This window comes from Trachinotus anak, unplaced genomic scaffold (assembly GCF_046630095.1).
Source record: "Trachinotus anak isolate AG129_WGS33_773 ecotype Australia unplaced genomic scaffold, CSIRO_AGI_Tana_v1 ptg000021l, whole genome shotgun sequence".
Taxonomy (NCBI): Eukaryota; Metazoa; Chordata; class Actinopteri; order Carangiformes; family Carangidae; genus Trachinotus; species Trachinotus anak.
In genome coordinates, this window is record NW_027273872.1 from 15,332,679 (window position 1) to 15,357,526 (window position 24,848).

General features: G+C 41.0%; 4 protein-coding genes across 7 annotated transcripts in view; all 4 read right to left on the reverse strand.

Moving 5' to 3' along the window:
* Positions 1-21,225, reverse strand: part of LOC139605668 (protocadherin alpha-C2-like) — a 144,477-nt gene extending 123,252 nt beyond the window's left edge. Inside the window, exon 1 of one of the 4 annotated variants that reach the window (XM_071457363.1) lies at positions 18,862-21,225. In XM_071457363.1, the coding sequence (XP_071313464.1) occupies positions 18,862-21,225 (2,364 nt within the window). The other 3 variants (XM_071457365.1, XM_071457366.1, XM_071457367.1) reach the window with 3 other exon arrangements.
* On the reverse strand, positions 10,605-13,638 carry LOC139605685 (protocadherin alpha-8-like). The gene has a single exon (XM_071457386.1). It carries the CDS (start codon positions 13,636-13,638, stop codon positions 11,263-11,265), a length of 2,376 nt encoding a protein of 791 aa, XP_071313487.1. The 3' UTR covers positions 10,605-11,262.
* Positions 14,783-18,851, reverse strand: LOC139605674 (protocadherin alpha-3-like). Its single transcript, XM_071457376.1, has one exon. The coding sequence runs from the start codon at positions 17,620-17,622 to the stop codon at positions 15,181-15,183; it is 2,442 nt and encodes an 813-aa protein (XP_071313477.1). The 5' UTR covers positions 17,623-18,851; the 3' UTR covers positions 14,783-15,180.
* A 687-nt stretch (positions 21,226-21,912) lies between the features above and the next one.
* LOC139605680 (protocadherin alpha-8-like) lies at positions 21,913-24,314 on the reverse strand. Its single transcript, XM_071457382.1, has one exon. The coding sequence runs from the start codon at positions 24,312-24,314 to the stop codon at positions 21,918-21,920; it is 2,397 nt and encodes a 798-aa protein (XP_071313483.1). The 3' UTR covers positions 21,913-21,917.
* Positions 24,315-24,848: the final 534 nt, after the last annotated feature.

Below are 24,848 nucleotides of genomic sequence, written 5' to 3' on the forward strand. Positions count from 1 at the left end.
TCTATAATTAGCATTCATAACAGAACTGCCTTGATACTACACAATCTTTCTTACCTCCTCAGATGTTCTCCTCCTGTCTGGGAGCACAAGAGTATTTGCATGGCTGCCAGGGACTATTGTAGATCCTATACTCATTCTGGGTCCAACCAACATGTATCGTTTGTCTCCAGATCTGTACTGGATGCTGTGACACAGTGTCCCATCATAATTAGTCTCTTGTAGATATTTAGAAGTATAGTCAGTGGATTTTGAGCACTGCATTGCAATCAGCACAATGATACTGATGAGAAAAAGTGCTGAAACTGAGCCCAAAGTTATCATCAGATAAAAAGTCACATTATTGTCCTCACTGCCTTTTGCTGAACTTTTAACATCAGAAGCCGCAAAAGCTTCTTTGGGCTCCACAAGTTTGACAATCACAGTAGCTGTTGCTGAGAGTGAAATGTTCCCATTGTCTTTGACCAGTATGAGCAGTTTATGCTGGGCCTCGTCTGTCTCTGTGAATGAGCGAAGTGTTCTGATCTGTCCTGTATAGCGGTCCAAACCAAAGAGACTGTGGTCAGTAACTTCCTGCAGTGAAAACAGTAACCAGCCGTTATATCCTATATCAGCGTCATAGGCTCTGACTTTAGTCACCAAGTGTCCTGCGTTCACATTGCGGGGAATCTCCTCCACACCTTCAGCAGAACCGTTGGAGCTGACTGGATACAGGATGACTGGAGCGTTGTCGTTCTGATCCAGAATGAAGACGTTCACTGTGACGTTGCTGCTTTGTGACGGAGTTCCAGAATCTGACGCAACAACGTGGAACTGGAAAGTTTTCACTGTTTCAAAGTCAAAACTTTTTAGCGCCATAATGTCTCCATTTTCAGAGTTTATGTTCAGAAATGAAGTAAACTTATTTTCTTCACTTCCATCTCTGAGAATATGATAGGAAATGTGTGCATTTTCATGATCATCCCCATCGAAAGCATTGACTGAAAACACTGATGCTCCTGGATTGTTACCCTCAGTTACATAGAAAGTATAGGGGCTCAGTGAAAACTGTGGACTGTTGTCATTCACATCTGAGACCAAAACACTTACTGTCTTTTCAGATGATAGTGATGGCTGACCAGCGTCTTGTGCAATTACTGTTATAATATATTGTGACTGTTTCTCTCTGTCCAGAGGGGACTTGGTCACTAATGAATACATTTTGTCTTGTAAGGATGGTGATAAAGCAAAAGGAACATCCTCACCTATGGAGCAAATAACTTTTCCATTCAGACCAGAGTCCAAGTCATTTACGCTGATAAGGGCAACTGTAGTTCCAGGTCTGGAGTCTTCAGGGATGGAGCTGGAAAACGAGGTGACTTCAATCTCAGGTGAATTGTCATTCACATCAATTACCCTAATGATGACACTTTTTTGTGTTGATAGAGGAGCGAGACCTTTATCTGTTGCTTGAATTTCAAGTTCATATTTGTCCTTTTCCTCATAGTCTATTACTCCTTTTACAATTATTTCACCTGTTGATGGATTGATATCAAAAAAATTTAACAATCTATGACTCACACTGTTGCTAAATGAATAAACAACATCTCCATTTGGTCCATCGTCTAAATCTGTTGCATTCACTTGTACAGCAGTGGTGCCTATTGGAGCATTTTCAATAAGCGTAACAGAGTAAATATCTTTAGAGAAAACAGGTGTGTTGTCATTCACATCCAAAACATTTACTAGAATATTCATTTCACCAGATTTCGGAGGTTTACCTCCATCCAGCGCAGTCAGCACTAAAGAGTGGCTTCCAGCTGCCTCCCTATCCAAAGGTTTTTGCACGATTAATATAGGTATTTTACCATCTTCTCCTTTATCCTTAACTTCCAAACGGAAATGGTCGTTTGGGCTGAGTTTATAATGCTGAACAGAGAAAGGACCACTGTCTGGATCCCGTGAAGCTTTTAGAGGAATACGTACTCCAGGTAACACAGACTCGAAAATCTCAAACGTTGTCTCTTTCTCTGGGAAACTGGGAGAATGATCATTTATATCCAGAACCTCCACTCCCACATAGTGCACCTCCAGTGGGTTTTCGAGCACGGTTTTCACATTTATCAAACACGTACTGCTCTGAGCGCACACCTCCTCTCTGTCAATCTTTCTGCTCACATACAGGATGCCATCGTTCTGATTTACATGGAAAAGAGGATCCGCACTACTGGAAACAATCCGATACTTCCTGTCTTTCAGTGTGCTTTTATCTAATCCGAGATCTTTTGCGATATTTCCGACCAGAGTTCCTTCCTTAACTTCCTCGGAGATTGAATATCTTAACTGCGCCGAGGCCAGACTCCACAAAAGCGCAGCAACCACGCAGCTGATCCACCGTCCTCTCGCCCGTCTCGCCTCGTATCGTCTTTGTTCCATGACTGAAAACCAAACTCCTGTCGATTCCTCGCAAGATTAATAACCGTATTGAGAGAAATCAATCCAACACATCCGGGTATGCCAATGGTCACTGTGTCTCAAAACCGCTAAAAATATAAGGCAATCTTTATAAAGGCAGCAGAAAGCCGGCAGGCGATTCTGCCATTATCGGTCTGACAGCGCTATAAAGAGGAGGAACCAAAATGCAGTGACGCCGAGCACAAGCCGTTATTTTCCTAACACACTGACACCATGCGATCCATGTATATACTACAAGGACACCACAGTTACTACAGTATTTCCATGGCAGTACAGCAAGATTTCATATTTATTTAAATTTTCCCGGGAGTTGTGGACAAACACTACATCGGAGGAGTAGAACAATTATTTCTCTAACTCAACAAACAAAACTTGACTTGCTCTGGCTGAAGATGGAGGCATCAAATCCTCCCAAAATGTTTGATGTTTTCGCCTAACTTTTTGGGTTCATGTGTTATTTAGAAACAAAAATACATGGGGTAATGGTATTTACCCATCTAGTGTCTTTTGGCAATTCTCATATTGTCGACAGACATCAGAACACAAGGGCAAAAATTATTAGCACCATGGACAGCGAATAACACCAGTTATTATTTGGCCTGCCCACATAAAGGCCTATGACTTGAGGTTACATTACTACAAAAGCTCAAATCACATTCTGATGTGAGTGAGAGTTCACAATGTTTGACACTGCAAAGTCTTTAACTCTCGCTGTCTGGTATCAACACATGGCGTATGAATAACGGCCCAATTTTTAAGTAATTTCGCGTCTTCTCACAGCGCATTTGTTGCTTTTCGGGTCGGGTGTCATTTCACGCCACGTCATTTCACGAATGAATAACCCCGAGCCCTAACCAAAGCAATATTAAATGACACGCGAAAAGCTTGAAATGAGTAGAAATTAAACGCAAAATGTATTGACGTGGAGTATAATTCATACGCCATCCCATGATATCGCGATATTTTTCAGAGTATATTGAAAATGGAGGAAACAACGAAATAGCAAAGGGATTAGTCAGCATAAAGTCCCACATCAACTTGTGTTAATAACTGTTGTTAAGGATACATCTCTGACAGTACGATCAAACAACAAAGCAACTGAAAACAACACGGTGCCAGTCCCACTGAAGTAGGTTATATTGTTATGCCAAACAACGAGTTGGTTCATAAAGCAATGACTGAACTGATAACGAAGAAATGAACAACACCACAAGCCGAAGTAAGCTGGGTTTTCACAAAAAAGGTCTTACCTCCTCAGATGTTCTCCTCCTGTCAGGAAGCACTAGTGTATTCGCATGGCTGCCCGGGACTATAGTAGATCCTATACTCATTCTGGGTCCAACTAACATGTAGCGTTTGTCTCCAGATCTGTACTGGATGCTGTGACACAGTGTCCCATCGTAATTAGTCTCTTGTAGATATTTAGAAGTATAGTCAGTGGATTTTGAGCACTGCATTGCAATCAACACGATGATACTGATGAGAAAAAGTGCTGAAACTGAGCCCAAAGTTATCATCAGATAAAAAGTCACATTATTATCCTCATCTGCTTTTGATGAACTTTTAACATCAGAAGCTGCAAAAGCTTCTTTGGGCTCCACAAGTTTGACAATCACAGTAGCTGTTGCTGAGAGGGAAACGTTCCCATTGTCTTTGACCAGTATGAGCAGTTTATGCTGGGCCTCGTCTGTCTCTGTGAATGAGCGAAGTGTTCTGATCTGTCCTGTATAGCGGTCCAAACCAAAGAGACTGTGGTCAGTAACTTCCTGCAGTGAAAACAGTAACCAGCCGTTATATCCTATATCAGCGTCATAGGCTCTGACTTTAGTCACCAAGTGTCCTGCGTTCACATTGCGGGGAATCTCCTCCACACCTTCAGCAGAACCGTTGGAGCTGACTGGATACAGGATGACTGGAGCGTTGTCGTTCTGATCCAGAATGAAGACGTTCACTGTGACGTTGCTGCTTAGTGACGGAGTTCCAGAATCTGACGCAACAACGTGGAACTGGAAAGTTTTCAGTGTTTCAAAGTCAAAACTTTTCAGCGCCATAATGTCTCCACTATCAGAGTTTATGTTTAGAAATGACGTTAGTGTTTTATCTTCAGTTCCGTCTCTTAAAATATGATAGGAAATATGTGCATTCTCATTCTCATCGCGATCAAAAGCTTTAACTGAAAACACAGAGGCACCAGGCTCATTAGCTTCGGTGACATAGAAAGTATAGGGGCTCAGTGAAAACTCTGGACTGTTGTCATTCACATCTGACACCACAACACTTACTGTCTTTTGAGAGGATAGTGGAGGTTCACCAGAGTCTTTTGCAGTTATTGTTACGTCATATTGTGAATGTTTCTCTCTGTCCAGAGGGGATTTGGTCACTAATGAATACATTTTGTCTTGTGAGGATGGTGATAAAGCAAAAGGAACATCCTCACCTATGGAGCAAATTACATTTCCATTGAGACCAGAGTCCAAGTCATTTATGCTGATAAGGGCAACTGTAGTTCCAGGTCTTGCGTCTTCAGGGATGGAGCTGGAAAATGAGGTGACTTCAATCTCAGGTGAATTGTCATTCACGTCAACTATCTTAATAATGACGCTTTTTTGTGTTGATAGAGGAGCGAGACCTTTGTCTGATGCTTGAATTTCGAGTTCATATTTGTCCTTTTCCTCATAGTCTATGTGTCCTTTCACTGTTATCTCACCTGTTGAAGGGTTTATTTCAAAAATCTTAAAGAATTTATGATTCACGCTGTTGCTAAACGAGTAAACTACATCTCCATTTGGTCCTTCATCTAAATCAGTTGCATTCACTTGTATAACTGTTGTGCTTATTTGAGCATTTTCATGGAGCGTCACAGAATAAACATCTTTAGTGAAAACAGGAGCGTTATCATTAATATCCAAAACATTTACTATAATTTTCATGTTGGTAGATTTCGGGGGTTTCCCCCCATCCAGTGCAGTCAGCACTAAAAAGTGGCTTCCCGCAATTTCCCTATCTAAAGGTTTTTGCACGATTAATATTGGTATTTTACCATCTTCTCCTTTATCTTTAACTTCCAAACGAAAGTGGTCATTGGAGCTGAGTTTATACTGCTGAACAGAGAAAGGGCCGCTGTCTGGATCTCGCGCAGCTTGTAGCGGAATACGTGCTCCAGGTAACACAGACTCTGAAATATCCAAGGCTTTCTCTTTCTCCGGGAAACTGGGAGAATGATCATTTATATCCAGAACCTCCACTCCCACATAGTGCACCTCCAATGGGTTTTCGAGCACGGTTTTTACATTTATCAAACACGTACTGCTCTGAGCGCACACCTCCTCTCTGTCAATCTTTCTGCTGACATACAGGATGCCATCGTTCTCATTTACACGGAAAAGAGGATCCGTAGTACTAGACACAATCCGATACTTCCTGTCTTTCAGTGTGCTTTTATCTAATCCGAGATCTTTTGCGATATTTCCGACCAGAGTTCCTTCCTTAACTTCCTCGAAGATTGAATATCTTAACTGCGCCGAGGCCAGACTCCACAAAAGCACAGCAACTACGCAGCTGATCCACCGTCCTCTCGCCCGTCTCGCCTCGTATCGTCTTTGTTCCATGACTGAAAACCAAACTCCTGTCGATTCCTCGCAAGATTAATAATCGTATTGAGAGAAATCAATCCAACACATCCGGGTATGCCAATGGTCACTGTGTCTCAAAACCGCTAAAAATATAAGACAATCTTTATAAAGGCAGCAGAAAGCCGGCAGGCGATTCTGTCAATATCAGAATGAGAGCGCTGTAAAGAGGTGGAACCTAAATCCAGTGACGCCAAGTGGAAGCCGTAATTTTTCTTAGACACTGACACCATGCGATCCAAGTATTTACTACAAGGAAACCAAAGTTTCTATGATTCTCTTCATAGCGGCATGGCAAAGTTTTATATTTATTTACCAGTTTCTGAAGTTGTGGACAAGTACATTAGATCAGTAAATAAATTCTTTATGTAATTTGACAAGCAAAACTTATATTACTCTGGATAAACATGCAGGCATCAAATCCTCCCAAAATGTTTGATATTTCTGCAAAACTTAGCATTTTATTCTAAACAATAACAGAGGTAAAGAAGGAGTCACATATTTATGTGAAATTTCCTATATTGTATTCAGCACCATGGACAGCGAATAACAGCACTTACTATCTGGTCAGGTCACATGTATGAGTTCACGGTAAATTACAGAGGTTAGAAAGTTCAAATCACATTCTGGTTTCAGGGAAAGTGCAGAATGTTTGATACTGTGCAGACTATGGATAGGTTTTTCGAGAGTAAAGTGAAAAGTGGGGGACTAGGAATAAGAAAGGATCATTCAGCATATAGGAGTATGTCAATGTTAGAAAGCCCATGTTGTTTAGGTGTTTTCAGTTAAATACTGTTCATTTATATTGTGTTTTACGGTGAGTTTTCATATGTTCTACGCTCGTGAACGCACCATAGGCGTTCCGACGTTATTGAATGCACCACACCTGTGTGTGCGATGCCGTAACTGTAAGTTTACTTTTTCCTCCTGGCGCAGCAGTGAACAGCTCGTAATTTGCCTTTGCCTGTTTTCATCCAACATTTGCCTGTACATCCTGGGTTTATTGTGTGTAAATGTCAGAAGGTGAGTTTATGATGTTTCACTGTCCAAGTCAAATGTTACGTTGTGTTAATGTGTACTGTGTACCTGCTAATGCTAGCCCATACCGCTGTGATGTTCAGCTAGAAGCTAATTCTCACCGTGTTGCTGTGAGCCTCGTGTGAGGTGATTGTTTACAATACGTGAGTCATTCATCATATGTTTGGTTACTGAATACGGTCCTTTTTATCCGGAGTTGTGTTGTTATGTACATTATGTATGGTGTGTTCTGTATTGATTGTTGTTTGTATCTTTATCATAGAACCACAGCCAAATTAAATCCACCACAAACTGGACATCTGTATCCGTGTCTTTTAACGGGGACACACACCATACACCTTGCCGCTCTAACCAACCAGCTAATTCCTGGAGAACCCCCTCTTCTCCTTTTTAGTCAACCTATGTTAACAACTGTTTTTATAGTTATATTTATGATTAAAAGCAGAACAGTATTATTAGAAGTGAAACTGAAAACCACAGGTTGCCAGTTAAGTGTTGTGATTCCAAGCAAACAGGACTCATGCAGTGAGTAGCCTATATGCAGTGGTTGATTGACTGAACTAATTAATGAACAAAATACACTGCCAGTGGAACAGGTTCGTTTTCACAAAAACAGTCTTACCTCCTCAGATGTTCTCCTCCTGTCAGGGAGCACTAGTGTATTCGCATGGCTGCCAGGGACTATAGTAGATCCTATACTCATTCTGGGTCCAACTAACATGTACCGTTTGTCTCCAGATCTGTACTGGATGCTGTGACACAGTGTCCCATCATAATTAGTCTCTTGTAGATATTTAGAAGTGTAGTCTGTGGATTTTGAGCACTGCATTGCAATCAGTACGATAATACTAATGAGAAAAAGTGCTGAAACTGAGCCCAAAGTTATCATCAGATAAAAAGTCACATGATTATCCTCATCTGCTTTTGATGAACTTTTAACATCAGAAGCTGCAAAAGCTTCTTTGGGCTCCACAAGTTTGACAATCACAGTAGCTGTTGCTGAGAGGGAAACGTTCCCATTGTCTTTGACCAGTATGAGCAGTTTATGCTGGGCCTCGTCTGTCTCTGTGAATGAGCGAAGTGTTCTGATCTGTCCTGTATAGCGGTCCAAACCAAAGAGACTGTGGTCAGTAACTTCCTGCAGTGAAAACAGTAACCAGCCGTTATATCCTATATCAGCGTCATAGGCTCTGACTTTAGTCACCAAGTGTCCTGCGTTCACATTGCGGGGAATCTCCTCCACACCTTCAGCAGAACCGTTGGAGCTAACTGGATACAGGATGACTGGAGCGTTGTCGTTCTGATCCAGAATGAAGACGTTCACTGTGACGTTGCTGCTTAGTGACGGAGTTCCAGAATCTGACGCAACAACTTGGAACTGGAAAGTTTTCAGTGTCTCAAAGTCAAAACTTTTTAGCGCCATAATGTCTCCATTTTCAGAGTTAATGCTGAGAAATGATGTCAGTTTATCATCTTCGCTTCGATCTCTGAGAATATGATAGGAAATATGTGCATTGTTGTTCTCGTCGCGATCAAAAGCTTTCACAGAAAACACAGAGGCACCAGGCTCATTAGCTTCGGTGACATAGAAAGTATAGGGGCTCAGTGAAAACTCTGGGCTGTTGTCATTTACGTCTGACACCACAACACTTATCGTCTTCTGAGATGATAATGATGGCTGACCGGCATCTTTTGCAGCTACCATTATAATATACTGTGCCTGTTTCTCTCTGTCCAGAGGGGATTTGGTCACTAATGAATACATTTTGTCCTCTAACGATGGTGATAACACAAAAGGAACATCCTCACCTATGGAACAAATAACTTTTCCATTAAGACCAGAATCCAAGTCATTTACACTGATAAGGGCAACTGTAGTTCCAGGTCTTGCGTCTTCAGGGATGGAGCTGGAAAATGATGTAACTTCAATCTCAGGTGAATTGTCATTCACGTCAACTATCTTGATCATGACGCTTTTTTGCGTTGATAGAGGAGCGAGACCTTTATCTTTTGCTTGAATTTCAAGTTCATATTTGTCCTTTTCCTCATAGTCTATTAATCCCTTCACAGTTATTTCACCCGTTGATAGATTGATATCAAAAAGGTTTAACAATTTATGACTCACACTTTTGCTGAATGAATAAACAACATCTCCATTTGGTCCTTCATCTAAATCAGTTGCATTCACTTGTACAACAGTGGTGCCTATTGGAGCATTTTCAGTGAGTGTAACAGAGTAAATATCCTTAGAGAAAACAGGTGTGTTGTCATTCACATCCAAAACATTTACTAGAATATTCATTTCACCAGATTTCGGAGGTTTACCTCCATCCAGCGCGGTCAGCACTAATGAGTGGCTTCCAGCTGCCTCCCTATCCAAAGATTTCTGCACAATTAATATAGGTATTTTACCATCTTCTCCTTTATCCTTAACCTCCAAACGGAAATGGTCGTTTGGGCTGAGTTTATAATGCTGAACAGAGAAAGGACCACTGTCTGGATCCCGTGAAGCTTTTAGAGGAATACGTACTCCAGGTAACACAGACTCTGAAATCTCTAACGTTGTCTCTTTCTCTGGGAAACTGGGAGAATGATCATTTATATCCAGAACCTCCACTCCCACATAGTGCACCTCCAATGGGTTTTCGAGCACGGTTTTTACATTTATCAAACACGTACTGCTCTGCGCACACACCTCCTCTCTGTCAATCTTTCTGCTCACATACAGGATGCCATCGTTCTGATTTACATGAAAAAGAGGATCCGCACGACTGGAAACAATCCGATACTTCCTGTCTTTCAGTGTGCTTTTATCTAATCCGAGATCTTTTGCGATATTTCCGACCAGAGTTCCTTCCTTAACTTCCTCGGAGATTGAATATCTTAACTGCGCCGAGGCCAGACTCCACAAAAACACAGCAACCACGCAGCTGATCCACCGTCCTCTCGCCCGTCTCGCCTCGTATCGTCTTTGTTCCATGACTGAAAACCAAACTCCTGTCAATTCCTTGCGGGATTAATAATCGTATTGTATCCCACACATCCGGATATACCAATGATTGCTCTGTTCCAAAAATGTTGAAAATACAAGACAGTATTTATAAAGGCAGTAGCGAGCCGACAAGCAATTCTGCCATTATCGGTCTGACAGCGCTATAAAGAGGTGGAACCAAAATGCAGTGACGCCGAGCACAAGCCGTTATTTTCCTAACACACTGACACCATGCGATCCATGTATATACTACAAGGACACCACAGTTTCTTCAATATTTTCATCGCAGTTTGGCAAGAATTCATATCTATTTAACTTGTCTTTGAGGTTGTGGACAAACACTACATTAGATGAGTAGAACAATTCTTTAGCTAACCTAATTTAACAAGCAAAACTTATATTGCTCTGGGTGACGATGGAGGCATCAAATCCTCCCAAAATGTTTAATGTTTTCGCCTAACTTTTAATTTTGTTCGATTAATATTTATAAACAATAACATATGAGGTAATACTATTTACTGTAACCAATGAGTGGCTTTTGCCAGTTCTTATATTCTATTAACATGTATCAGAACATGAGGGTAAAACGTATTAGCACCATGGACAGCGAATAACACCAGTTATTACTTGGCCTGCCCACATAAAGGCCTTTTATTTGAGGTTGCATTACTACAAAAGCTCAAATCACATTTTGATCTGAGTGAAAGTTCAGAATGTTTTTCACTGCCAAGTGTTTAAATCTCGCTGTCCAGTATCACCAAATTATGTATGAAGAAACCCCCTTTTTTAAACGTTTCACGTCTCCTCACTTCTCATTTGTTGCTTTTCGAATGTCATTTCATGCCTCATCATTTTTCTAATGTCTAACCTCCAATCCTAAGCGGCAGTAAATGACGGGCGAAACGATTGAAATGCGTAGAAATGATATCATTTGGACCACTAATATCACTAATAACATCAACGTGACTTAAAGGACGTAAAATAACGTGACTTAAAGGACGTAAAATATAATCAAAGTTGCAACTGAAAACAACAAGGTGCCATTCCGTTGTCCTAGTGAAGTATAGCATTACGCCAAATAAACAGTAGGCTGGTAATGCAATGACTGAACAAACAAATGAATAACACTATAAGCGGAAGTAAGCTGGGTTTTCACAAAAAAGGTCTTACCTCCTCAGATGTTCTCCTCCTGTCAGGAAGCACTAGTGTATTCGCATGGCTGCCCGGGACTATAGTAGATCCTATACTCATTCTGGGTCCAACTAACATGTAGCGTTTGTCTCCAGATCTGTACTGGATGCTGTGACACAGTGTCCCATCATAATTAGTCTCTTGCAGATATTTAGAAGTATAGTCAGTGGATTTTGAGCACTGCATTGCAATCAGCACAATGATACTGATGAGAAAAAGTGCTGAAACTGAGCCCAAAGTTATCATCAGATAAAAAGTCACATTATTATCCTCATCTGCTTTTGATGAACTTTTAACATCAGAAGCTGCAAAAGCTTCTTTGGGCTCCACAAGTTTGACAATCACAGTAGCTGTTGCTGAGAGGGAAACGTTCCCATTGTCTTTGACCAGTAGGAGCAGTTTATGCTGGGCCTCGTCTGTCTCTGTGAATGAGCGAAGTGTTCTGATCTGTCCTGTATAGCGGTCCAAACCAAAGAGACTGTGGTCAGTAACTTCCTGCAGTGAAAACAGTAACCAGCCGTTATATCCTATATCAGCGTCATAGGCTCTGACTTTAGTCACCAAGTGTCCTGCGTTCACATTGCGGGGAATCTCCTCCACACCTTCAGCAGAACCGTTGGAGCTGACTGGATACAGGATGACTGGAGCGTTGTCGTTCTGATCCAGAATGAAGACGTTCACTGTGACGTTGCTGCTTAGTGACGGAGTTCCAGAATCTGACGCAACAACGTGGAACTGGAAAGTTTTCAGTGTCTCAAAGTCAAAACTTTTTAGCGCCATAATGTCTCCATTTTCAGAGTTTATGTTCAGAAATGACGTTAGTGTTTTATCTTCAGTTCCGTCTCTTAAAATATGATAGGAAATATGTGCATTCTCATTCTCATCGCGATCAAAAGCTTTAACTGAAAACACAGAGGCACCAGGCTCATTAGCTTCGGTGACATAGAAAGTATAGGGGCTCAGTGAAAACTCTGGACTGTTGTCATTCACGTCTGACACCACAACACTAATTGTCTTTTGAGAGGATAGTGGAGGGTGACCAGAGTCTTTTGCATTTATGGTCAGGTCATATTGTGACTGTTGCTCTCTGTCCAGAGATGATTTGGTTACTAATGCATACATTCTAGCTTTTAAGGATGGAGATAAAGTGAACGGAACATTCTCATCTACAGCACAAATCACTTTCCCATTAAGACCAGAGTCCAAATCATTTACGCTTATAAGGGCAACTGTAGTTCCAGGTCTTGCATCTTCAGGGATGGAGCTGGAAAATGAGGTGACCTCAATCTCAGGTGGATTGTCATTCACGTCAACTATCTTGATAATTACACTTTTTTCTGTCGTTAATGGGGCGAGCCCTTTATCTGATGCCTCAATTTCAATTTCATATTTGTCCTTTTCCTCATAGTCTATTAAACCTATAACACTTATCTCACCCGTTGATGGATTGATATCAAATAGGTTTAATATGTTTTGATTCATAATGTTGCTAAAAGAGTAAACAACATCTCCGTTTGGTCCTTCATCTAAATCTGTTGCATTCACTTGTATGACTGTTGTGCCCACTGGAACATTTTCATCGATCATTACAGAATAAACATCTTTCGTGAAAACAGGAGCGTTATCATTAATATCCAAAACATTTACTAGAATATTCATTTCGCCAGATTTAGGAGGTTTCCCCCCATCCAGTGCAGTCAGCACTAAAGAGTGGCTTGCTGCAGTTTCCCTGTCTAAAGATTTTTGAATTACTAATATTGGTATTTTACCATCGTCTCCTTTGTCCTTAACTTCCAAACGGAAGTGATCGTTATGGCTGAGTTTATATCGTTGCACAGAAAACTGACCACTGTCTGGATCCCGTGAAGCTTTTAACTGAAACCGTGCTCCGGGCAACACGGACTCTGAAATCTCCAACCTTTTAGCTTTCTCTGGGAAACTGGGAGAATGGTCATTTATATCCAGAACCTCCACTTCAACATAGTGCACCTCCAGTGGGGTTTCTAATACTGTTTTTAGATTTATCAAACACGTATTACTCTGCGCACACACCTCTTCTCTGTCAATCTTTCGGCTCACATACAGGATGCCATCGTTCTGATTTACATCGAAAAGAGGATCCGCACTACTGGAAACAATCCGATACTTCCTGTCTTTCAGTGTGCTTTTGTCTAATTCCAGATCTTTTGCGATATTTCCAACCACAGTTCCTTCGTTACCCTCCTCGGACACTGAATATCTTATCTCTGCCAAAGCCAGATTCCATAGAAGCGCAGCAACCACGCAGCTGAAGAAATATCCACTCGCCCTTCGTGGCTTGTGTCTTCTTTGTTCCATGGTGAAATCCGAAATGATCAGTAATCCATCACGATAACAACTTAGTTTTATAAACAGAACCAAACACTTTCACATCTATAGATATCCTCTCTTCTCCTACACAGTGAGAAATGGTGGCAAACGATACGAACAGAAAAAGCTAATGTCGAAGTGAGACTGTTGTCAAGAGGTGGAACCAAAATGCAATGACGACAAGCTCGTGTACTGCTGACTTCTGAGATTACACTGACGCCATGCGACTAAAACCATCGCTGCAAAAAAAAAAAAAAAAAAAAAAAAAAACCTCGTAGGGTTTGTCGCACTTTATATAAATGGTAAACTCTTTTGTAGCGGACTACGATTCTTTGACCAAACAGTAGGCATTGGAAAGAGATGAGGTTAGTAAACAAGCACGCAGAAAATCCTTCAAATAAATTAAAAGGTTTCATATTGTATTAAGTGAGATTTCCATGTCTTTTTTCCTTTATAAAGCAGGTCTCGGTGCTATATTAATACTGTGAAAGTATCAAAGCGTTCAGTCTAAAGAGAAATTCATTCAGCCCGATTCAGAAACTGTTCCTTAAAACGAGCCGTCAGGACCTCCGTAACTTTACATTACATTTACTCATTTGGCAGATGCGTCTAAAATGACTTACAAATGAGGGGCATCACTAAAGCGTCAGTGCAATAGGAAACCTTGGCGTAAGTACGAAGTACTACTTCTATTTAGTAAGTGCAAGGAGATCAAGTAAACAAGTCCACCGAATGTGCGATGTCACAACAACCTTTGTGATGTCACAACAGAGTCACCACTGTCAGCCATGCCCCAAGCCCGTCCCACGCCCACCCCACGTCCCGCCTTGCAGGATTTGGTTTATCTGAGTGTTTACCTGAAATCTGCTATATTATAATTTGATCACTTAGAAATCAGTCAACGACTTGTTCTTACTCGCTCTCGAGAGAAGCCTGAGAGAGATGTAAAACTACATTGAAATGGTTTTTGATACTTAAAGCCACAAATATATCTTCTTTTATTTATCAACTCTTAAAACAAAACACAGGTAAAGTGTAAAATATGGGACCTTTTAAAAAACAAGGCCGCAAATTCATTATTCAATTGGTTATAAATCACTATAATCATGTAATTTCGTGGTTTGACGTTTGTTTTATTTTATCAAGAAATATTGAAAATGTGACCAAACACTTTCAGCACCATGGACAGCGATTATGGCAAACTGCAGTTGAGTCTAGCTACTTTTGCGGAATGTAAGTGTATGTCAAGTTCATTGTACCATAAACTCCATAAATTGCACCATAAGCTCAATTTCTCCTTTTTCATGCTACAACTTTGCACCAGTTTTGAGAGAGTTCATATTATATGTCGTCAGTACATGAGTATTGGGTAATGTGACATTGCTGATACAGCATGCTAAATTTAGACAATAAGAACTTTTCAGATAACTTAAATTCTGGCTATATCTGGGAAATATAATTGGAGGTGTAATTTTTCAAATGTTGTTGAATATGAAAATTAACTTCATATGCTGACATAGAATACATAGGTTATGTGAAACATATAATGTTCAATATCTGTAAATAATGTTTGAAACGCTCTTGTTTAAGCCTTACCTCTTCAGATGTTCTCCTCCTGTCAGGAAGCACTAGTGTATTTGCATGGCTGCCCGGGACTATAGTAGATCCTATACTCATTCTGGGTCCAACTAACATGTACCGTTTGTCTCCGGATCTGTACTGGATGCTGTGGCACAGTGTCCCATCATAATTAGTCTCTTGTAGATATTTAGAAGTATAGTCAGTGGATTTTGAGCACTGCATTGCAATCAGCACAATGATACTGATGAGAAAAAGTGCTGAAACTGAGCCCAAAGTTATCATCAGATAAAAAGTCACATGATTATCCTCATCTGCTTTTGATGAACTTTTAACATCAGAAGCTGCAAAAGCTTCTTTAGGCTCCACAAGTTTGACAATCACAGTAGCTGTTGCTGAGAGGGAAACGTTCCCATTGTCTTTGACCAGTATGAGCAGTTTATGCTGGGCCTCGTCTGTCTCTGTGAATGAGCGAAGTGTTCTGATCTGTCCTGTATAGCGGTCCAAACCAAAGAGACTGTGGTCAGTAACTTCCTGCAGTGAAAACAGTAACCAGCCGTTATATCCTATATCAGCGTCATAGGCTCTGACTTTAGTCACCAAGTGTCCTGCGTTCACATTGCGGGGAATCTCCTCCACACCTTCAGCAGAACCGTTGGAGCTGACTGGATACAGGATGACTGGAGCGTTGTCGTTCTGATCCAGAATGAAGACGTTCACTGTGACGTTGCTGCTGAGTGACGGAGTTCCAGAATCTGACGCAACAACGTGGAACTGGAAAGTTTTCAGTGTTTCAAAGTCAAAACTCCTCAGCGCCATAATGTCTCCATTATCAGCGTTTACATTGAGAAATGACGTCAGTTTATTATCTTCGCTTCTATCTCTTAAAATATGATAGGAAATATGTGCATTCTCATTCTCATCGCGATCAAAAGCTTTAACTGAAAACACAGAGGCACCAGGCTCATTAGCTTCGGTGACATAGAAAGTATAGGGGCTCAGTGAAAACTCTGGACTGTTGTCATTCACGTCTGACACCACAACACTAATTGTCTTCTGAGAGGATAGTGGAGGGTGCCCAGAGTCTTTTGCATTTATGGTCAGGTCATATTGTGACTTTTTCTCTCTGTCCAGAGGGGATTTGGTCACTAATGAATACATTTTGTCTTGTAAGGATGGTGATAAATCAAAGGGAACATCCTCACCTATGGAGCAAATAACTTTTCCATTAAGACCAGAGTCCAAGTCATTTACACTGATGAGGGCAACTGTAGTTCCAGGTCTTGCATCTTCAGGGATGGAGCTGGAAAATGAGGTGACCTCAATCTCAGGTGGATTGTCATTCACGTCAACTATCTTGATAATTACACTTTTTTCTGTCGTTAATGGGGCGAGCCCTTTATCTGATGCCTCAATTTCAATTTCATATTTGTCCTTTTCCTCATAGTCTATTAAACCTATAACACTTATCTCACCCGTTGATGGATTGATATCAAATAGGTTTAATATGTTTTGATTCATACTGTTGCCAAACGAGTAAACAACATCTCCGTTTGGTCCTTCATCTAAATCAGTTGCATTCACTTGTATGACTGTTGTGCCCACTGGAACATTTTCATCCAGCATGACGGAATAGACATCTTGAGTGAAAACAGGTGTGTTGTCATTCACATCCAAAACATTTACTAGAATATTCATTTCGCCAGATTTAGGAGGTTTCCCCCCATCCAGTGCGGTCAGCACTAAAGAGTGGCTTGCTGCAGTCTCCCTGTCCAAAGATTTTTGAATTACTAATATTGGTATTTTACCATCGTCTCCTTTGTCCTTAACTTCCAAACGGAAGTGATCGTTATGGCTGAGTTTATATCGTTGCACAGAAAACTGACCACTGTCTGGATCCCGTGAAGCTTTTAACTGAAACCGTGCTCCGGGCAACACCGACTCTGAAATCTCCAACCTTTTAGCTTTCTCTGGGAAACTGGGAGAATGATCATTTATATCCAGAACCTCCACTCCAACATAGTGCACCTCCAGTGGGGTTTCTAGTATTGTTTTTAGATTTATCAAACACGTATTACTCTGAGCGCACACCTCTTCTCTGTCAATCTTTCGGCTCACATACAGGATACCATCGTTCTGATTTACGTGGAAAAGAGGATCCGCACTACTGGAAACAATCCGATACTTCCTGTCTCTCAGTGTGCTTTTATCTAATCCAAGATCTTTCGCTATATTTCCAACCGCAGTTCCCTCGTTAACCTCCTCGGAGATTGAATATCGTATCTGCGCCGAGGCCAGAGTCCACAAAAGCGCAGCAACCACGCAGCAGGCCAAATATCCGCGCGTCCTTCCCGGCTCGTGTCTTCTTTGTTCCATCGTTAAAGCCGAAATCATCAGTAAACAGTCACAAGAAAACAACAATTACGTTTTAAAATAGACTCAAACGCTTTGACATATATATGTCCATTCTCCTCCTACGCAGGGAAAAAGAGCGGCAGGCAATACAAACAGAAAAACCGAATGCCGAAGTGAGACAGTTATCAAGAGGTGGGTCCAAAAGCAGTGACGACAAGCACGTGTACTCCAGACTTTTGACATTACACTGACACCATGCGACAAAACCCCTCACTGCAGAAAAACCTCACATGTTTTTTAGCAATTTAGATAAATAGTAGATCGTTTTGCAGCTGACCATGATTCATTAACCAAACAGTGGAATGATTGGAAAGAGATGAAGTGGCTTTCTCCTTGTCAGTAAATTAACACACAAAAAGATAACCCTTTCAGTAAAGTTGAAGAGAAACAAAGCCGGTCAAAGAGGTTCGAATTAGTGTCAACTTTACAAATACTACAGGTATACACATGCTACACGTTTGAATATAACAATATGAAAATCTGAAGTTCAGAAAGACAATGAATTAATGAACAAACACAACTTAACATTGCAAGATAAAGACAAAGAAGCATTAATTACATTATGACTCGTAAGAGGTGGAAAATAGCGACCAGAGTGCAAATCTGTATCTAAAAGAAGTGAGAATATTCACAATTATTGCCTCATAAATGGCCTTTCACTATTAATGTTTAACTAAGCCCAGGGAAACCGCTGTTAGTATGAAAAGGTAATGTGTTGTGAAAAGGACAAAAGATCACACCAGCAATGTAAAACCAAAGAACAGCCAAAGGATTTAAAACCATATTTTGCAATCCTATAACAGACAGTATGTGCAGTAAGCAAACAGACTGTCAGCAAACATGCCATCTGCTATGAATTAGTTTCATATGTAATTAACACTGGCAATAATTTGTGCCACTCCAAGACCACTATGATTTCTCTAATCTCAACCAAGTGTTTTGATTATTTTCCACAATTTCACAGTCCTTTATGGATATAGCTACTTTCAACAAAGGTTAGAGAAGGGATTTATAAATGAGCAACAAGAACTTCTGAGATACTTTCATTTTAACTGTGTCTGGGAACAAATCACGGAGGTGAAATTTTGCAAATATTGTTGAATATGAAAGCTTGCCTCATGCCTTGACAAAAATATGTGGGTTATCAGAAACATATTGTGCTCAATATCTGCAAGTAATTTTTGAAACGAAAAAAAAAAAATCTTGTTTAAACCTTACCTCTTCAGATGTTCTCCTCCTGTCAGGGAGCACTAGTGTATTCGCATGGCTGCCCGGGACTATAGTAGATCCTATACTCATTCTGGGTCCAACTAACATGTAGCGTTTGTCTCCAGATCTGTACTGGATGCTGTGACACAGTGTCCCATCATAATTAGTCTCTTGTAGATATTTAGAAGTGTAGTCAGTGGATTTTGAGCACTGCATTGCAATCAGCACAATGATACTGATGAGAAAAAGTGCTGAAACTGAGCCCAAAGTTATCATCAGATAAAAAGTCACATTATTATCCTCATCTGCTTTTGATGAACTTTTAACATCAGATGCTGCAAAAGCTTCTTTGGGCTCCACAAGTTTGACAATCACAGTAGCTGTTGCTGAGAGGGAAACGTTCCCATTGTCTTTGACCAGTATGAGCAGTTTATGCTGGGCCTCGTCTGTCTCTGTGAATGAGCGAAGTGTTCTGATCTGTCCTGTATAGCGGTCCAAACCAAAGAGACTGTGGTCAGTAACTTCCTGCAGTGAAAACAGTAACCAGCCGTTATATCCTATATCAGCGTCATAGGCTCTGACTTTAGTCACCAAGTGTCCTGCGTTCACATTGCGGGGAATCTCCTCCACACCTTCAGCAGAACCGTTGGAGCTGACTGGATACAGGATGACTGGAGCGTTGTCGTTCTGATCCAGAATGAAGACGTTCACTGTGACGTTGCTGCTTAGTGACGGAGTTCCAGAATCTAACGCAACAACGTGGAACTGGAAAGTTTTCAGTGTCTCAAAGTCAAAACTTTTTAGCGCCATAATTTCTCCATTTTCAGAGTTTATGTTCAGAAATGATGTCAGTTTATTTTCTTCGTTTCTATGTCTGAGAATATGATAGGAAATATGCGCGTTTTCATCCGCATCACGATCGAAAGCTTTCACCGAAAACAGAGAGGCACCAGGCTCATTAGCTTCGGTGACATAGAAAGTATAGGGGCTCAGTGAAAACTCTGGACTGTTGTCATTCACGTCTGACACCACAACACTTACTGTCTTTTGAGAGGATAGTGGAGGTTCACCAGCGTCATGTGCAAGTACTGTTATACTGTATTGTGACTGTTTCTCTCTGTCCAGAGGGGACTTGGTCACTAATGAATACATTTTGTCCTGTAAGGATGGTGATAAAGCAAAAGGAACATCCTCACCTATGGAGCAAATAACTTTTCCATTCAGACCAGAGTCCAAGTCATTTATGCTGATAAGGGCAACTGTAGTTCCAGGTCTTGCATCTTCAGGGATGGAGCTTGAAAATGAGGTGACCTCAATCTCAGGTGCATTGTCATTCACATCAACTATCTTAATAATGACGCTTTTTTCTGTTGTTAGAGGAGCAAGACCTTTATCTGAAGCCTGTATTTCAATTTCATATTTGTCCTTATCTTCGTAGTCTATTGGATGTTTGACAGTTATTTCACCTGTTGATGGATTTATTTCAAAGAATTTGAATAACCTACGATTTACACTGTTGCCAAACGAATAAATTACATCTCCGTTTGGTCCTTCATCTAAATCAGTTGCATTCACTTGTATGACTGTTGTGCCCACTGGAACATTTTCATCCAGCATGACGGAATAGACATCTTTAGTGAAAACAGGTGTGTTGTCATTCACATCCAAAACATTTACTAGAATATTCATTTCGCCAGATTTAGGAGGTTTCCCCCCATCTAGCGCGGTCAGCACTAATGAGTGGCTTCCCGCAGATTCCCTATCTAAATGTTTTTGTAAAATTAATATAGGTATTTTACCATCTTCTCCTTTATCTCGTACTTCTAGTCGGAAATGGTCATTTGGGCTAAGTTTATACTGTTGCACAGAAAAATGACCACTGTCTGGATCCCGTGCTGCTTGCAGCTGGAAGCTTGTTCCACTTAGGACAGACTCTGAAATTTCTAACGTTTTTTCTAACTCGGGGAAGCTGGGTGAATGGTCATTTACGTCCAAAATTTCTACAGCAATATAATGAACCTCCAGTGGATTTTCCAGCACGGTTTTCAGATTTATTAAGCATGTACTGCTCCTTTCGCATACTTCCTCTCTGTCAATCGTTCTGCTCACATACAGCATGCCATCATTTTGATTTACGTGGAAAAGCGGATCCGTTGAACTAGAAACAGTCCGATACCTCCTGTCTTTTAACGCGCTTTTATCTAATCCCAGATCTTTAGCGACATTCCCAACCACAGTCCCTTCCTTAACTTCCTCAGATATGGAATATCTTATCTGTGCCGAGGCCACACTCCACAAAAGCACAGCAACCAGGAAACAGACCCACCGTCGTGTCGCCCTTCGTGCCTCGCATTTTCTTTGTTCCATGGTCATCAATATAAATGGTAAAAATAATCCTTCAGGATAAGAATGACTGCATCAGAGACACACCATCCTGCGCAGAACTACGTGCAAAACCTTTACGCCTTTCAGTATATTTGAGATAAAGGAAATCTTACAATGGCACACCGTTTGCTCATGAACAACAGTGGTACTATGAACGAGTAATGTCATCAACGAGGGCGGTTCCAGTAGCAAGAGCTCTTCCGAAGAGCTTATTTTTTCCACTGCTGACACCATGCGATCTATTTTTTCATCGCAAGAAAATGAGAAGAATTCAAAAACCCCACCAGTTTTACCGTATGCACCTTAGCTGGTCTCATATCTCAGTCCATTATATATATATATATACAGCATCCCTCTCTGCATCCCTCTCTTATGTATCTCGATTTCCCAAAAGCATTTTGAGATCGAACGAAAAATCACTCTCAGAAATTGCCTAAACTGTCCGAAAAGCAATGGAAGTTGTGATGCATATCTTAATGTTCGGTGAACATTCGAAAAAATCAGCACCAAGGACAGTGAAAGTAACTAGACGTCAGCGAGCCATACTTACTTTAATTATGCGAGTATGTTTTAATTGTCAGTCCTAACCATGCCTATTCAATGATAACTTTAAAAAAAAAGCCATGACCTTGACATACAGTACTCACACATATAATACTCAAAATACATATCAGAATCGGCTACCCTGAAAATAATCTTACCTCTTCCGATGTCCTCCTCCTGTCAGGGAGCACTAGTGTATTCGCATGGCTGCCCGGGACTATAGTAGATCCTATACTCATTCTGGGTCCAACTAACATGTAGCGTTTGTCTCCAGATCTGTACTGGATGCTGTGACACAGTGTCCCATCATAATTAGTCTCTTGTAGATATTTAGAAGTATAGTCAGTGGATTTTGAGCACTGCATTGCAATCAGCACGATGATACTGATGAGAAAAAGTGCTGAAACTGAGCCCAAAGTTATCATCAGATAAAAAGTCACATTATTATCCTCATCTGCTTTTGATGAACTTTTAACATCAGAAGCTGCAAAAGCTTCTTTGGGCTCCACAAGTTTGACAATCACAGTAGCTGTTGCTGAGAGGGAAACGTTCCCATTGTCTTTGACCAGTATGAGCAGTTTATGCTGGGCCTCGTCTGTCTCTGTGAATGAGCGAAGTGTTCTGATCTGTCCTGTATAGCGGTCCAAACCAAAGAGACTGTGGTCAGTAACTTCCTGCAGTGAAAACAGTAACCAGCCGTTATATCCTATATCAGCGTCATAGGCTCTGACTTTAGTCACCAAGTGTCCTGCGTTCACATTGCGGGGAATCTCCTCCACACCTTCAGCAGAACCGTTGGAGCTGACTGGATACAGGATGACTGGAGCGTTGTCGTTCTGATCCAGAATGAAGACGTTCACTGTGACGTTGCTGCTTAGTGACGGAGTTCCAGAATCTGACGCAACAACGTGGAACTGGAAAGTTTTCAGTGTCTCAAAGTCAAAACTCCTCAGCGCCATAATGTCTCCATTATCAGCGTTTACATTGAGAAATGACGTCAGTTTATTATCTTCGCTTCTATCTCTTAAAATATGATAGGAAATATGTGCATTCTCATTCTCATCGCGATCAAAAGCTTTAACTGAAAACACAGAGGCACCAGGCTCATTAGCTTCGGTGACATAGAAAGTATAGGGGCTCAGTGAAAACTCTGGACTGTTGTCATTCACGTCTGACACCACAACACTAATTGTCTTCTGAGAGGATAGTGGAGGGTGCCCAGAGTCTTTTGCATTTATGGTCAGGTCATATTGTGACTGTTTCTCTCTGTCCAGATGGGATTTGGTCACTAATGAATACATTTTGTCCTGTAAGGATGGTGATAAATCAAAAGGAACATCCTCACCTATGGAGCAAATAACTTTCCCATTCAGACCAGAGTCCAAGTCATTTACACTGATAAGGGCAACTGTAGTTCCAGGTCTTGCGTCTTCAGGGATGGAGCTGGAAAATGATGTAACTTCAATCTCAGGTGAATTGTCATTCACGTCAACTATCTTGACAATTACACTTTTTTCTGTCGCAAGTGGGGCGAGACCTTTATCTGATGCTCGAATTTCAATTTCGTATTTGTCCTTTTCCTCATAGTCTATTAATCCTTTTACAATTATCTCGCCGGTTGACTGATTTATATCAAATAGTTTCAATAACCTTGGATTGATACTGTTGGTAAAAGAGTAAATTACATCTCCGTTTGGTCCTTCATCCAAATCAGTTGCATTCACTTGTATGACTGTTGTGCCTACTGGTGCGTTTTCATCGAGCGTCACAGAATAAACATCTTTAGTGAAAACAGGAGCGTTATCATTAATATCCAAAACATTTACTATAATTTTCATGTTGCCAGATTTAGGAGGTTTCCCCCCATCCAGTGCAGTCAGCACTAAAGAGTGGCTTGCTGCAGTCTCCCTATCTAAAGATTTTTTAACAACCAGTATAGGTATTTTGCCATCATCTCCTTTATCCTTAACCTCCAAGCGGAAGTGATCACTGTCGCTTATTTTATATTGTTGCACCGAAAAAGGACCACTGTCTGGATCCCGTGAGGCTTTTAGCTGAATACGTGCTCCGGGTAACACAGACTCTGAAATTTCCAGTGTTGTCTCTTTCTCTGTAAAAGTAGGATAATGGTCGTTTATATCCAGAACCTCCACTCCCACATAGTGCACCTCTAGTGGGTTTTCGAGCACGGTTTTTACATTTATCAAACACGTATTACTCTGCGCACACACCTCTTCTCTGTCAATCTTTCGGCTCACATACAGGATACCATCGTTCTGATTTACACGGAAAAGAGGATCAGCGCCACTGGAAACAATCCGATACTTCCTGTCTTTCAGTGTATTTTTATCTAACCCCAGATCTTTTGCAATATGTCCAACCACAGTTCCTTCCTTAACTTCCTCGGAGATTGAATATCTTAATTGCGCCGAGGCCAGAGTCCATAAAAGCACAGAAACCACGCAGCCGGCCAAATACCTGCGCGTCCATTCTGGCTCCCGTCTCCTTTGTTCCATCGTCAAAATCGAAAGCATCAGTAATCCATCCCAGAGACGGTTTTTACTTTGTAAAAAACGCAATCCAACACTTTCTTATATTCATTCACTTATTATATGTGCAGACGTTATGGCAAATCGATTGTTAAGACAGAGCAAGCATATGAACGGTCCTGTCAGTGTCGAAGTGAGTGGTTTCAAGAGGTGGAACCAACTAGCAATGACGACAAGCTCCTACAACACTGAATGTTTACATTACACTGACACCACTAGTCCTTATTTCACATTGCAGAAATTTGTAGGATGTTCTTTACAGCAGGTCAATGGTCGCTTTTTTTAGCCATTGCAAACCTCTGAGCAAGGTCTGTAAAAAATGAAACAAAAACCTCCCAAAAATGGTACAACAAACAAAATATATGTCGACGATTGTACACATCAAGAATGAACATTGTTCATTTCCTGTGATTATTGTTGTGTGAATTAAGTCCCTGTGATGACACAGAAAACGAAGCTCAACACTTTCAGCACTGACAGCAATTGCAACGTGTTGCAGTTCAATATAGCATTTCAGTT